The sequence below is a fragment of the Schistocerca nitens genome, chromosome 9 (genome assembly GCF_023898315.1).
Source record: "Schistocerca nitens isolate TAMUIC-IGC-003100 chromosome 9, iqSchNite1.1, whole genome shotgun sequence".
NCBI classification, from domain to species: Eukaryota; Metazoa; Arthropoda; class Insecta; order Orthoptera; family Acrididae; genus Schistocerca; species Schistocerca nitens.
In genome coordinates this window covers 217,590,763-217,606,264 of record NC_064622.1, presented here as the reverse complement: position 1 = coordinate 217,606,264, position 15,502 = coordinate 217,590,763, and the positions used below count along the sequence as shown (strand labels likewise).

At 35.4% G+C, this 15,502-nt stretch overlaps 1 protein-coding gene across 1 annotated transcript in view; it reads right to left on the bottom strand.

Moving 5' to 3' along the window:
• The window catches only part of LOC126203851 (small G protein signaling modulator 1-like), a 353,457-nt gene that overhangs the window by 122,630 nt on the left and 215,325 nt on the right, over positions 1-15,502 (bottom strand). The window contains exons 18-19 of the mRNA XM_049938226.1: positions 6,728-6,786; positions 5,997-6,105 (exon numbers count right to left, since the gene is read on the bottom strand). Of these exons, the coding sequence (XP_049794183.1) occupies positions 5,997-6,105; positions 6,728-6,786 (168 nt within the window). The remainder of the gene's footprint in view (positions 1-5,996; positions 6,106-6,727; positions 6,787-15,502) is intronic.

The window sequence follows — 15,502 nt, the reverse complement described above, 5'->3', positions numbered from 1 at the left end:
GTTCCATAAGACTGGACGAAAGCAGTAATCACACCAATCTTTAAACATGGAAACAGAAAAGATTGTAACAACTACAGAGGTATCTCTTTAATCAGCGTTGTGGGTAAAATCTTCTCAGGTATTGTTGAAAGGAAAGTGCAGGTATTAGTTGAGGGCAAATTGGATGAAAATCAGTGTGGGTTTAGGCCTCTTAGAGGTTGTCAGGACCAGATCTTTAGCTTACGGCAAATAATGGAGAAGTGTTATGAGTGGAACAGGGAATTGTATCTATGCTTTATAGATCTAGAAAAGGCATATGACCGGGTTCCTAGGAGGAAGTTATTGTCTATTCTACGAGATTATGGAATAGGAGGCAAACTTTTGCAAGCAATTAAAGGTCTATAAATAGATAGTCAGGCAGCAGTTAGAGTTGACGGTAAATTGAGTTCATGGTTCAGAGTAGTTTCAGGGGTAAGACAAGGCTGCAACCTCTCTCCACTGTTGTTCATATTATTTATGAATCATATGTTGAAAACAATAGATTGGCTGGGTGAGATTAAGATATGTGAACACATAATAAGCAGTCTCAAATATGCGAATGACTTAGTTGTGATGGCAGATTCGATTGAAAGTTTGCCAAGTACTATTTCAGAGCTAGATCAGAAATGTAAGGACTATGGTATGAAGATTAGCATCTCCAAAACAAAAGTAATGTCAGTGGGAAAGAGATATAAACGGATTGAGTGCCAAATAGGAGGAACAAAGTTAGAACAGGTGGAAGGTTTCAAGTACTTAAGATGCATATTCTCACAGGATGGCAACATAGTGAAAGAACTGGAAGCGAGGTGTAGCAAAGCTAATGCAGTGAGCACTCAGCACAATCTAATCTCTTCTGAGGAAGGAAGTCAGTACCAAGACTAAGTTATCTGTGCACCGTTCAATCTTTTCACCAACTTTGTTGTATGGGAGCGAAAGCTGGGTGGATTCAGGTTACCTTATCAATAAGGTTGAGGTTACAGATATGAAAGTAGCTAGGATGATTGCAGGTACTAGTAAATGGGAACAATGGCAGGAGGGTGTCCACAATAAGGAAATCAAAGAAAAACTGGGAATGAACTCTATAGATGTAGCAGTCAGAGCGAAGAGGCTTAGATGGTGGGGTCATGTTACATGCGTGGGAGAAGCAAGGTTACCCAAGAGACTCATGGGTTCAGCAGTAGAGGGTAAGAGGAGTCGGGGTAGACCAAGGAGAAGGCACCTGGATTCGGTTAAGAATGATTTTGATGTAACAGGCTTAACATCAGAAGAGGCACCAATGTTAGCACTGAATAGGGAACATTGAAAGGCATAATCAGTCTTAAATAATGATGATGATGATGATGATTTATATTATATTATCAATAGTTGATTATTTTCATTGACTTTTAGTATCATTTTTCATTCTTACTGTATCTGTTTTTCAGGCCTGCTGTCAAACTTGTTTTATTAATTTCTTTTATTTGTTGCCGTAATTTATCTCCACTAGAGAAAAACAGTTCAATGTTATCAGCAAAACACAAGTGGTTCAGATAGATTCTGTTAGCATTTCTGCCTCCTTTTTCCCCAGTTTAGGGATATGGCAACTTCTTCTTGGACTGTTAAGGATATTGAATTTACTTTCTGACTCCTTTTCCATTTCTGAATTTCCCTGACACAAGCCTAATGGATGTCACTGATACATACAGGTTGTGTCACAATTTCTACTAAAGACTTCTAGGGGTAATATGGGGGAATTTGATAAGAAACCCTTGCCTGAAAATGTCTTTTTGGACATAAAATAAATTTGAAAATTGAATCACTTTCAAATCTCTCACTTCACAGTATGTACACAGAAGAGACAATGAGCTCTGATCTATGTGCTCTACAGGGGCTGCTCCATGTGATTACCCTGCTGTTCAATGCACAAGCTGTATTTGTACCCCATGCACCCTGTTCACAAACCATCATGTGCATCTGTAGAGCACCATAATCAGCCCTCTTAGTAGAGAAAGTACAAATTTTTCACAACCATTATCGTAGGCTGAGAAATATAGTATATTATGAACTGAAGTGATCCAGAAAACTTCCTTGATACCTTTGTTGTGCTGCTCTGTCATTAGGTAAGGTACTGTAAAGTGGGAGATTAGATCTTCAAACTTATTTTATATCCAAATGCTACATTTCTGGACATGGGTTTCTTATCAAAAAATTATATACCAAGTCCCCTCTAAAACCTCTAGAAGCCTGCAATAGGAATTGTGAAATGCTCTATACATTCTTCACCAGATTAATGTAAGTTATATCAATGCTTTGTTTCTCAAGGGCTGTCACTATATATTTAGTTGAATCGGAGTCAAAAGCTTTCTCAAAAGCCACGAATCTTTAGCAAATTGATAATTTACACTCATTGCTCTTTTCTACAGATTCATTCCTAATTTGCAATTCTCACCCTTGCTACATGCTTTTGTAAAGGCAGTTTGTTCCTTTGTTTTAGCAGAATTCCACTGGTTTCTAAAGACAGCTGGTAACGATTTTAGTTAATATCTTTTTTATTACTGAGAGGAAGTTGATATGTTAATACAGTAGTTTCTTACATCCCGTTAGTCTTCTTTCTCATGAAGTACAAACAACTGCAGCATTGTTCCAGTTTGGGGAATTGTCCTCTTCTGAAGACATTCTCTAAACAGTTGTGAAGTGTGTTTTATTCATCTCATAATACACAGACTTTCAGAACATATGTCTGATGTACAGGAAAGATGTCAAGCTACAATTTGCTTATTTGAAATTTTGTCACACTTACAATATTACTTTGTGAAGAATTTACTTATTTAAAATATGTCAAACATACAATATTTTCATCCACTATAACTATCATAAATTTTTATTCCATTTTAGACATCCAGCTCAATTATAGGCATCCTGCTCGAAGTATCACTTCGTTTTTAATGAAATCTTCCACAGGGTAGTGGCATATTTCAATTAGAAAATCATGTAACTTGCTTTTTAAAATATTTAGCTTCATATTCATTATCTTTTTGTAAATTACATTTGAATTGCTTTTCCTCCAGATTTAACCATTTCTGTTAAAATGCCATTATTCTCCAGCCATCTTTTCTTTCTTCATGCCTGAAATAGCTTTACATATTTCACATAGAATTGCTTTCAAAATGGTATTTTTCTTATCAATTGTCTATGCTTTTGATTCTTACTAACATTTAAGGAAATGTTAATAAATATATAATGGTTTCCAAAGGCACAGAGAAAAAGAGTGAAATTTTATGAATAAAAGTCTGTTAGTGGTTTGTGTTTTCAATATTTCTGATACTTATTTAGGATAAAAAGATCCATTGTCAGTGTTTCCAAGATTCAAATGACGCTTTCCATCATGATCTGATGAATCAGTCATACCTAAGGGTTGTTATATTGTTATATAAACATAAAAGCATTTGAGATCTAGTATACACAAACTACAGCACAAAATCTGTATAATGCTAAAATCTGCATCAGTGAAGGCCTGTGGCAAAATTATTTTTAATTGTTTGGTTTTCATTGCATTGCACATGCAAATGTCAGTCAACAAATATCAGTAAAAAACATTGAAAATATTCACTGAAAGAAGTATAAATATGATACACCAAAGAAGTATGATTGCCCTTGAAAACTAGATTTTTACTACTACATGAAATTACATAAATCATAACGAAAAGAGGTGGAGGGTTTACATTTCTTTGTGATGAGCTGATTTTTGAAGCAGCAGAGGAGAAGATGGAATAACAGCTTTCCAATGTATGGGTACTTTGCACTAAAGTTTCCTGAAAATGGTGTGTTCACTGTGTATTTTTATTAAGTATGTATCTGGTTGTGTAATTTTGCCCCCAAAAATTTCTAAATGTTACAGAAATTCAAGTTTATAGCTTTTGTTTTCTATATGTAGACTCAAAGTCATTTTCATTATTGTCAACAGTGTGTCCAGTTTTGAGCAAATGGGTACCTACTGCTGATTTATTTGGTTGCTGGAGGCAAAACACTAAGATGTTCATTAAACCTCATTCTCAAATTTCTGCCACTTTGACCTATGTAGAAATGATTGCTGTTTTGGCATTTGATCTTCATACTCCAAAATGTGCTACCGTAATTTACGGAATACAAGCTGCACTATTTTCTCTGAAAAATTGCCTTATACTCAAAATCAACATAAAAATGTCCAGTGTTTGATTTAAAATTCCCACCAGTCTTAAAAATGGCCATATATTCAATGCCACAGGAAACCTATCTCTATCTGGCAACACTGGGTTCAACTGGCAGCAGTAGTGCACCGATGTGACGAACATGAGTTTCGGGGATTCACAAGCTTGTTAACACTGTCTCCCACCTGCCCTGCCATCACAAACCCAAAACATTGTCTAAATTGAAAGTACGGTAATTGAATATGCAGAAGAACATAGAAGCACAGCAGCTGAGCAGCATTTTGGCCCTAAACCAACAGATAAAACCATTCACTACTGGCAGGCTAGTAAAAAAAGACGAGGACTAAATATGCAAATAGAAGACTGAATGCAAAATGGCCATAACCAGAAGTTGACACATTGAAATGGATTCAAGGACACCATCAAAATGTCACTGGAATTCACACAAAAATGATTCAAATACAGACTGGCAAATTAGCACTACAATGGAACTTAACAGTTTTTAGGGGTGGAGTTGGTTGGTGCTACAGGTTTATGAAGCGTCATGGACTTGGCACGTGAACCAAACCAAAATATCTCAGAAAATGCCACAAATTCACGAAGATAAAATATTATCTTTGCATTGCTTATTGCTCAACATCAAAAGAAAACCAGCGTGGAACTAAGCCAAATAGTGAATAAGGACAAAACCTCTCTGACATTTAATGTGCCGATTAACAGAAAGATGCTAAAACTGGAACTATAAAAACAAGAGGACATGAAAAAGTGCACTACACTGCTGCCCTTTCATGTTGTTCTGATGGTACTAAACTTAATCCAATGATCATTTTCAAATGCAAAACAATGCCAAAACTTTCTGAAATATCACCACCAGGTGTTGTCGTTCATGCAAATGACGGAGGTTGGTTGGATGGATGAGACTAGTATGAAATTATGAATTAACAGAGTGTGGTAGAGAAGGAAAAGTGCTTTACTGAAGAAGACATCTCTTCTTGTGCTATATCAGTTTAGTGGACATTTGTAAAATTATGTGAAAGAGAAACTGAGAATAGGAAATACAGAGCTTGCTGTTATTCTGGAAGGACTTACTTCACAACTGCAACATTTTGATGGAAATAACACACCTCAGGCCAAGCTGCCTGAGCTGGCAGCCATGTGTGTGCAAGGCGAGTTTGCTTGTGTCAATAAATGGTGTGTGTTCCTCTTTTTCTGATGAAGGCTGTGGCTGAAAGCTTACGTGTAAGTGTCTTTTACTTGCGTCAGTCTGTAGCTTAGCATGTTATCTCTATGCTAGACAGAAATCTATCTTTTCATACATTGTTGATATTCCTACCTGGAGTTTCCATTGTTCAATTTACAACTCTAAGTATAATGCCATCAGATCAATACATCATTTTTCTCTTGATGTCATTTGTTGCAGAGCCATGAAAACATTCTTTCAAATGGTTTGTATCACCTTTTGATCCTTCATTCTTTCCATTTAAATTTCACAATATATCAAAATTAAATTTGTCGGAGCTAAAAGTGAATGGTCTAATCTGATTTCAACCTACTACTACTTTATCTGTGAGAAATTTTACACCATGCACTACAAAAACATTGCAATTTTAGTAGGTTTTAATCTTCTGGGGCACAGTAGTTACAACAAATATGTGTTTGCACTAGTGGACAGCAATCTTCCTTCACTTATATGGCTATCACTACTAAACTTTTACACAGTCATCAACCACAAGTGTTAACAGTGTGTTTTAATACATGTGATAAAAGAAAAATAAATTAACTTCTTCACACTGGGTTTTACTGGATTAATACCTTCAGTAGACACTTTTTCAGAAACTGGTTCGTTGTTGGCTTTGTTCATCAAAAATTCTGTCTCAACATCCTCTACGACACCTTCATCTGGAGATGTTGGATCATCCTCCTGTAACAAACACATTATTAGATAGAGACTAACAATTATGATGTTCATAACAGAAAACTTTGTAGGCTGGTAGAAACAATTAAAAATAAAAACTAAACAGAATCGTAAATTGCTACATGCAACAAAAAGTTAAAGTTTCAATAGCTTTCGAATCTGGAATTAACATGGAATTAGAAGGGCAGGGTCAATAGGAAGAAAGTCTTTATAAGGAGTAGACAGGATGTCGAGCTGAGGATGACACTGCAGCATTGTATACAAAAAGTATCAACAATGGGCTGCCTGTAGTACCCTAAAGGAAACAAATCATGACAGCTTAGCACACATCAAACCCAAGGTAGCCAGGCAAAAATGGCTCAAAACCCATTCAAATAACTAGATAAGAAAAATCAATCTGTCTCACAGAGAAGGATTTCAGTCAGGATTTCTGAATTTACATGTTCAATTCCTATAAGCACACTTTTTTTTTTTTAAGAAAAAAGTCATATTTACTAAACCTCCATTTATTTCTTTCTGTTCCTTCACATTATCATGTCATAGTAACTAAATGATCGCACAAGCTCATAGATTACAAATTCCAGTTCTTTTTTTATTTTTTGTGAAAAAAAAGGATATATATACTCACATCAGAGTCAACTGCACTAGTTCGACGAATGCATTCTGCTGTCAGCTTCCCCAAACCTGCTGTAGAAGTACACAGACAAGTAAGCATATGTAAAGCTTGCAACCATGAAGTCATCTAATGATACTTGAATTACAAAGGATGTAATTGACTTTGAATATTTAAATTCATCAGAAACAATAATTCTTAGCTTTGTAATCAATAAAAAAAATAAACAAATAGAAAGGTGAAAAACAATGGAAATTGCTATCACGTTCTTCAGCTATGGTGGTGCAACAAGCAGAGGAAGATTGTAGAAAAAGAAAACAGTAATTGTATTCCAGAATTATACTCCTAGCTTTAAAAGACCTAAAGGCATGACATTTAGCAGACAGTTAACATATTTTCTCGCAAAGTAGCATGCATGCTTCCCTGATCATTTGACTGTTTGGTTTTGTTCAGCATTTTGGTAACACTCTTTTGTGAGACAAGTGAACCAGTGAATATTCATGCTTGTAGGTAGCAAATTAACTTTCAATTCAACCAAAATAAATTATAAACAGCACTCTAGTGTATATTGTATAAATCCTTTATAAATAACCTTTGCTACCTCATTACAAAAATATAAGGAAAATGTAAACTTGATAATGGTAGAAGATTTCAAAAACCAGATGTATGGTAGCATTTTAATAAAGACAGGTTAAAGAAACAAAACCTAAGAATAAAATCTGTAGAAAAAGTAAAGGGAGAAGAAAATAGGATTGAAGTCAATAATGTTGGTTGTCACACAAATTTGACCCTTCAGATGAAAAAATTATTTATTTTATGTATTTTATGAAAAATTATTACAAGACTGTAATAAACAAATTCCTGCAGGAAATGAAGACACTGCAAAACATGTGCAGTATCTGTCTTCTGACACTATGGCTTTACATTACATTCATACTTGTTCAATAGATTATGAATACAACATTTCATAATGATGTGGAATGTGTTAGTTTAACATAAGTTTTCTTCACATGATTATTTTTATTTATTTATATATACATATTTTTTTACAATTACTAGTTCATATCTAAAAACTTATCAATTCAGTAAAAGGAGTTGACGTTTACAAATTCTTTTAATTTGTTTTTAAAAGCTGGTTGGCTATCTGTCAGTCTTTTAATGCCATTTGGTAAATGACCACAGATCTTTGTGGCAGCATAAATCACTCATTTGTGTGCCAAAGTCAGATTTAACCCAGAATAGTGAAGATCATCTTACCTTTTAATGTTGTACCTATACACTTGCAATTATTTTTGAATTGGAATGGGTTATTAATAACAAATTTCATAAGTGAATACATGTGTTGCAAAGGTACTGTGAAAATCCTGAGTTCCTTAATTAATGTCTGCAAGGTGATCTTGGATGTGCTCCAGTTATTATTCTCATTACACACTTTTGTGCAGTGAATATTTTTTCTCTTTAGGGTGAATTACCGAGAAGATTAATTTACTAATTATCACCAAAATTTGCAATAACCCTAACAGCATAAGTAGCTGAATCCAAACATTTCACCAGATCATCAATGTGTTTCTTCAAATTCAATTTCTCATCAATGTAAACACCCAGGAATTTTGAATATTCTACCTTAGCAACAGAATTCTGTTCAAAATCTATATTTATCAATGGTGTTATGCCATTTACTGTATAGAACTGTGTATACCATGTTTTCTCAAAATTTTGTGGGAGTTCATTTTCAGAGAACCACTCAATAATCTTCTGAAAGACGTTATTTACAATTTCCTCAGCTAATTCTTGTTTGTTGGGTGAGATTACCCTGCTTTTATCATCAGCAAAAAGAACTGGCTTAGCATCTTCATGAATATAGAATGTCAAGTCATTAACATACATTAAAAGCTAAAGGGACCCAACAAAGCCCTGTCACACACCGTTCTTGATACCTCCCTTGTTTGAGGCATTTTTCCAGTTAAGTACGAATTAAAATATTTGTGGATTGTCTAGCTGATACCACAAAACTCAAGCTCATCCAGAATAATTTCACAATTCACACAATCACAAGCCTTCGAGAAATCACAAAAATCCCAATGGGTGATATTTCGTTATTCAGAGCATTTAATATCTGATCACTGAAAGAATATCTATACCATTTTCTGTCAAAGAGCCTTTCTGAAAACCAAACTGACACTTTGTTAGTACTTCATTTTTACAAATATGTGAAGCTACTGTTGAATAAATTATTTTTTCAAGAATTTTTGATGAAGCTGCCAAAAGTGGGATTGGGAGTAGTTGTTAGCATCAGACCCAGCCCCTTTTTGATGCAATGATTTAAAAATAGCGTATTTCAGTTTATCCAGAAAAATGCTCTGTTTCAGTGAACTACATATGTGTTGAGAACCCTGCTTATCTGTTGGGAACAAGCTTTTAGTACTCTGTTGGAAATGCTGTCAATTCCATGCGAGCTTTTACTTTTGAGTGAATGTCAGTATGAGGGTTGAGTTGAATTTCAGTTTTATCAAATTGCATAGGTATTGCCTCTTCCATTTGCATTTTCTAATGAAAGGCTGGATCCTATTTTCTCTATAACACTTAGAAAATTATTATTATAATATTTTCTACTTATGACTTTCTGTTAACAAACTTTTCATTGAGTCTGATAGGAATAGTCTTCCTGTGCTCTCAGTTGTCCTGCTTTCCTTTTAACAATATTCCAAGTTGTTTTAATTCCATTATCAGTGGTCCTAATCTCAGACATAATGCACGTACTCCTGGACTTTTTAATAACTTTTCTTAACACAGTAAAGTAGTTTTTATAATGTTTGCCTGTTTCTAGATCATTACTCCTTCTAGCTATAAGATATATTTCCCTTTTCTGTTTACAAGATTTTTTATCCCTTTAATATGCCATGGCTTTTTAGATGGTTGCTTACAACTAAATTTCACTGTTTTCTTAGGGAAATTGTTTTCAAATATACTCACAAAGGTTATCATCAGGAGGTAAAATCTTTAGTACTGCCAGTAGATAAATATAGAAGCATCATACATGGTAACTTTATGTGAGTATTTTGGCAATACTAAAAATTTCATCCCCTGAAGGTAACTACTGGCCAGTAATTCTGACAATATTCTTCTTATTTCACATCTTGTTCAAATACACTCTTTCCACCACAAGATGTCCTGGATCCTTACTTCTGTGCCACCTTATAGTTACAACCTCACTCACAAGCTTGCAAAACACATCCCGCCACTTTGTTGCATCTTTCTATACTATCGAACTTCTCCTGGCTTTGACCTCAACAACACATTTTCCTTCACAATTTTCCAATTTGCCACATCTTTAGCCTCCTCTCTTATCTGGTACGTAACCTCTAACTTATTTGAACATTTCCTCATAAGTCATGACAGACACTTACTCATTTCAGTTTTTGTCCATTGCATACTCACCCTATCGCTCATTTCCTTTTCTGTTTTCTTTTATTTCTTTTATCCTGACAACTTGGCAACTACTTTTATTTTGTTTTCCTTTGCCAGGTAGCAACATCACGAGACAACAGAGTGTGTCTGAAAGAGGACAACAGAGTGTGTCTGAAAGATGACTTGTCTGAAAGCAAAACAATTTATAGCCCTTTTACGCTGAGGTGACAGAAGTCATGGGATAGCACTATGCATGTATACTGATGGTGGTAGTATCATGTACACAAAGTACAAAAGGATGGTGCATTGGTGAAGCTGTCATTTGTACTCAGGTGATTCTTGTGAAAAGGTTTCCAGCGTGATTATGGCCATACAGTGGGAATAAACAGACTTTGAATACAGAATGCTAGTTCAAGCTAGACATAGTGGACATTCCATTTTAGAAATCGTTACAGAATTCAATATTCCAAGTTACGGAATTCAATATTCCAAGTTACGGAATTCAATATTCCAAGTTACGGAATTCAATATTCCAAGCCACAGTGTCAAGAGCTTGCTGCGAATACCAAATGTCAGGTATTATGGTATTATCTCCCATCACGGACAAAGCCAACAGCCGAGGGCTTTCACTTATCAAATGAGAGCAGTAGTGTTTTCCTAGAGTTGTCAGTGCTAACAGACGAGCAACATTGCATGAAATAACTGCAGAAATCAAGGTGGGATGTACAACAAACATAACCATTAGGACAATGGGGAGAAAACTGGCATGAATGGGCTATGGCAGCAGATGACCAATGCAAGTGCCTTTGTGAACAGCACAACAGTGCCTGCAGCACCTCCCCTGGGCTCGTGACCATATCAGTTTGACCCTAGACAACTGAAAAATCATGGCCTGGACAGATGCGTTCCAATTTCAGTTGGTAAGAAGTGATGGTAGGGTTCGAGACTGATGTTGACCCCATGAAGGAATGGGTCAATCTGTCAACAAGGCACTGTGCAAGCTGATGGTGACTCCATAACAGTGTGGGCTGAGTGTACGTGGAATGGACTGGGTCCTCTACTCCAAGTAAACTGATCATTGACAGTAAATGTTTATGTTCATCTGTTGGGGACCATTTTGACCCAAATAACAATGGAATTTTTAGATACAACACTGCACCATGTCAGTGGACCGAATCTGCGCCCAATTAGTTTGAAGAATAGACACCATACGAACAATTATTCAAGGGTTCTCATATTTCACTGGAAAAATTAGACCACATGTTTGGTCTTGAAACTTCTGACTCAGTCATTTCCATGTAAGGATTCCTTATCTCAAACAGATAAATTTGTTCTGCTACATCATCTCTGAAGAATTCTATTACCTCCACAGATACACCTTAAACTATAAATTTTGCTACTGCTCCCTGACAGTGTAAGAAGCAGATTTCTCTCTCTCAAAAGGGAATACCTTAAATATTAGTAGCCCATGAAGCAATTAGCTTTTAAAATTCTATACAAAATTTATAGAAAATTTTATTTATTAGTTCAGTGGCACAGGACCTCATGGAAATTGAAAGATATACCAATGAAACAGAAGAATCTGTAATATAATTGCAAAATAAAGGCAAATATAGAAGCAAGCAAATCAGTACAACAATATGACAATGAACAAAACCATAATGGACTAATTAAGGCAGCAACTACTTCCCACACACAGCTGAGTGCTTGGGTTACGACATACTCAAATGGCAGAAATTGTATATTGAGAAGGGGGAAACTGAGATAGAGTTATATTGATGTGCATGATACTAAATTATAAGTCCTTTTTTCTTTTCAATTTGTCAGTGAATTATGAAGAAGTTACCTTTTTTTTATTCTTTTCTGCACAACTGTATCTATCATGTTCCGTCTTTACCTCTACTGTAAGAGTGACAAGAAGCCTGGCTCTGCAAGAATGTTAAGTGGCCAGCCACAAAAAGCTTTAAGACATTTACTGAATATTTTCTAGCTTCTATAAAAGAGATGTCACAGTTCTCTTCCAAGAACACTCATTCTAACATATTTTGCAATGATCTACACAAATTTCACTAATCACAAACTATGCTACCCTTCCCTAAACTCAATCTGTCACCAATATGTTTTTGCATGCTCAACTACTTATCCAGATTGATGGAGTAAAAGGTTAATATTATAAAGAACAGCAATTGCTTTGGTGAGTGCATACTATTTTTTAAGATTCTGTCAATGAATCAAAATCTTTAATTTACTTAACCCATGATTCTGTTTCTGTGGCCATTCTATTTTATATGCCCCTGCATCTTTAAACCAAGATATTCAACTGAAGACACCACTCAAGTCATCATATATTATGTACACTGTGACAAAAGACACTAAGAGTTTTACATGGGCTGCTGTTAATGTTTTGGAATTTGATTCTCAACTGTTATACTCAATCATTACTTCTGACTTGTACTGCACATTTTCTTCATTTCAGATCTTGAATGACTTTTCCTTTCAATGATACCTACGCTATGTCTCCAAAACATACCTTCAATTCTACCTGGTTTTATGTTTTAATTTAATGATTTCAAGTCTCATTTAAACACCGCATGTTATCACCAATATTGCTGAAATTCTGTGATGAGTTGTTTCACTCTACGAGCACACTATGTGCCCAAATTAATCTCCTTTACACATTAAATCTATGTGCTGAGCAAGAACTCAAACACAGATTTCTGCCTCTGTTGGGCAACACTCCTTAAACTGAGCATCATGAGCAGTTCTCGTGGAGAGACAAGACACATCAATCGCATCATGAGCAATTATCATGGAGAGGCATGACATATCAGTCTATCAGTACTTTCCATATATTTACACATTTTTGGTAGTTCTGCATTATTTGCAAAGAAAGAAGTTCTGGAAGCAAGGAAAGTCAGAGAATGGTTTATACAAAAATTACATGGCTAAACTCACACACAGTGCTCTTATTCTACAGTACTCTGTGTACTAAAATGTACATTCCCGACTTTCTAAAACAATATGACAGACATGGACAAGGGCTCAATCATCTGCCATCGGCAGGAAGTACTTTGACTCATCTTGGTTTGTTCAGAACACATGTTTTGATGAAGAAAAGAAGATTGAGTTTGTAAAGGGTCACCCTCCTCGAGGTATTGATAGCAAAAATATATTCCACTTTTTAAACAGGTTAATATTATCTCAGCTGATTTTCTAAAAGAATTTCATATGATTTTGTACATGGTGTGTTATAATTTAAGCTAAAAGCCATGAAAAGAAATTACTTTATTTTCGTTGTTACAATCAATGTGTACTATAGTTCAATTCTTTTATCTTGGCGGTTCGCGCATGCCCGCCCAGACGCGGGAGATTGCTGCGCTACCAGTTGTACGCGCCAAAAGAAACAGTGCCATAGTATAGTTCGCAAACTTACATTTAGGGGGGAGCGCGCAGTTTATGAAGTAAAGCCATTACGGCCGCATTAACCCTTTCGCTGCTACAGAGACGTGCTCCCCGCATTCCATGATGTGCGCGATTTTGTCATCATTGCACTGCTCGCCTGTGCAGACACATGGTGTTTTGAATGCTTTGACACACTTTATCATTCGATTTCAAAACAACTATTTGGCTCAAAAATTTGATTTTTACACATCTTCTTGACTGATACCTTCCCCCCATAAATGACTTATTTTGTTTTGATGTTCAGCACAGCTATTGTGCAGCATTAGATGTAGTAAACCATTGCACGAATTTTGAAGAGTTTGCAGAGGTAAAAGTCCACAGCGTATACTTTCCGTATGGTCGATTTTAGTTGCCACTAGAAATTTCAAAAAATTACATTCAAACGAATAAAATTCATGAAGTAAGACACTCGATATTGTTTTTAAATAAAGAAAATATTATGCACCGATCAAGGCTTGAACTCAGAACCTTTCGCTTAGCAGCCATACACTATAACCATTACGCTAACGCAGCTCGTCATTCGATATACCTCCCAGAGGAGTTTAAAGTATCACGCAAAATACCGACAAACACTGTTGGTATGATTATGAATTACTCACGTTTAGTTGAAGTGCAATAGGAAATAAACAATTACCGCTGTTCTTTATTGCGAAAAAGCGGTTAGTGAGAATGATAAAAACACCTTTCCCTGCTATCGCCTGAATTAGGAGGCTTATTGCTTGTTTGGTTTAATTAATTAATAGAATATGAAGCAATTGGTATAAAGAATGCTTTTTCCAAACTTTCTATAAAAGAAAGTCTGCTATGAAGACATTGCTTTTGTTCAATTACTTTATTTATGACTGAACGTCTCTAAAACTGAAGACACTCGTCCGTGCTACGCACTGCAGTCGAGCTCTGCCAACATCATTCTCTGTTCACTGGCTGACTGTGTTTTGTGACGTCAGATGCGCAGAACGAACCTAAACTCAGTCGCCGTCATAAATGACACGCACTTTAGCTCTGAATATACAGTTGAATTTTTTTTAAGAAACAACTGAAATTACAAAATATTTGGCACACTTAAAATTTCTATCATTAATTACATAATTTAGTGCAATTTATTAAATGTATTTCTGGATTATTTATAAAATAATAATAGAAATTAATGGAAATTCATTTGTCAAGAAAATTTGTAAACTCTTTGGAATATTGTTAGTAACACAGAGTCAACTGGTAGAGGAAGTGCCATTGGCATGATCGGACATGTTTTTATTTTTGGAAATAACAATGTAATTTACGGTTTTGTTGGCATGGAAATTGTAATGACAGTGTGATAGAGAAAAATGTGAGAGAATAAAATTAATATGAAAACAGAAATTCTAAGGCACGCTTACTTCAGTATAATTACATCAACTGGAACCATGAGGATCTACAATGTCAAAAATTTCAACTTCAAGAATCAGCCCCTAGACATGAAGAACTGGAGTCAATTACTAGACAAGAAGGTAAGAAAAAAGTTTATTGTAAAACTTACTCCACTCAAAGCTTATTAAAAGAGATAACTGTAAAGACTGAGACAATCAACAAATGATGTGAGGGACAGGTAGATTAAAAGTTCATGATATGATCCAGTACACAAGGTGAATCAGAACTCTGACAGATTTTCAGAGATTGTTTAGGGATACCTTCTTAGTATTTTGATAGAAGGGACCCACGGTCTCCAGTGACATGCTACAACATTATTGCTTTTCATTTGGTTTCTTGCCCCAACTATCTCTGGATCTGTATTGTAATGAAAACAGTGCATAACTGTGCAAATGTTGACAGTTGCACTATCTACCTTATTTCCATTTGTTCATGCAGGGTGTGTACGTGGACAAGGAAAAAATATTCCCAGATTTTCCCTGGATTTCCCAGTTAAAAATACACTTTCTCCCG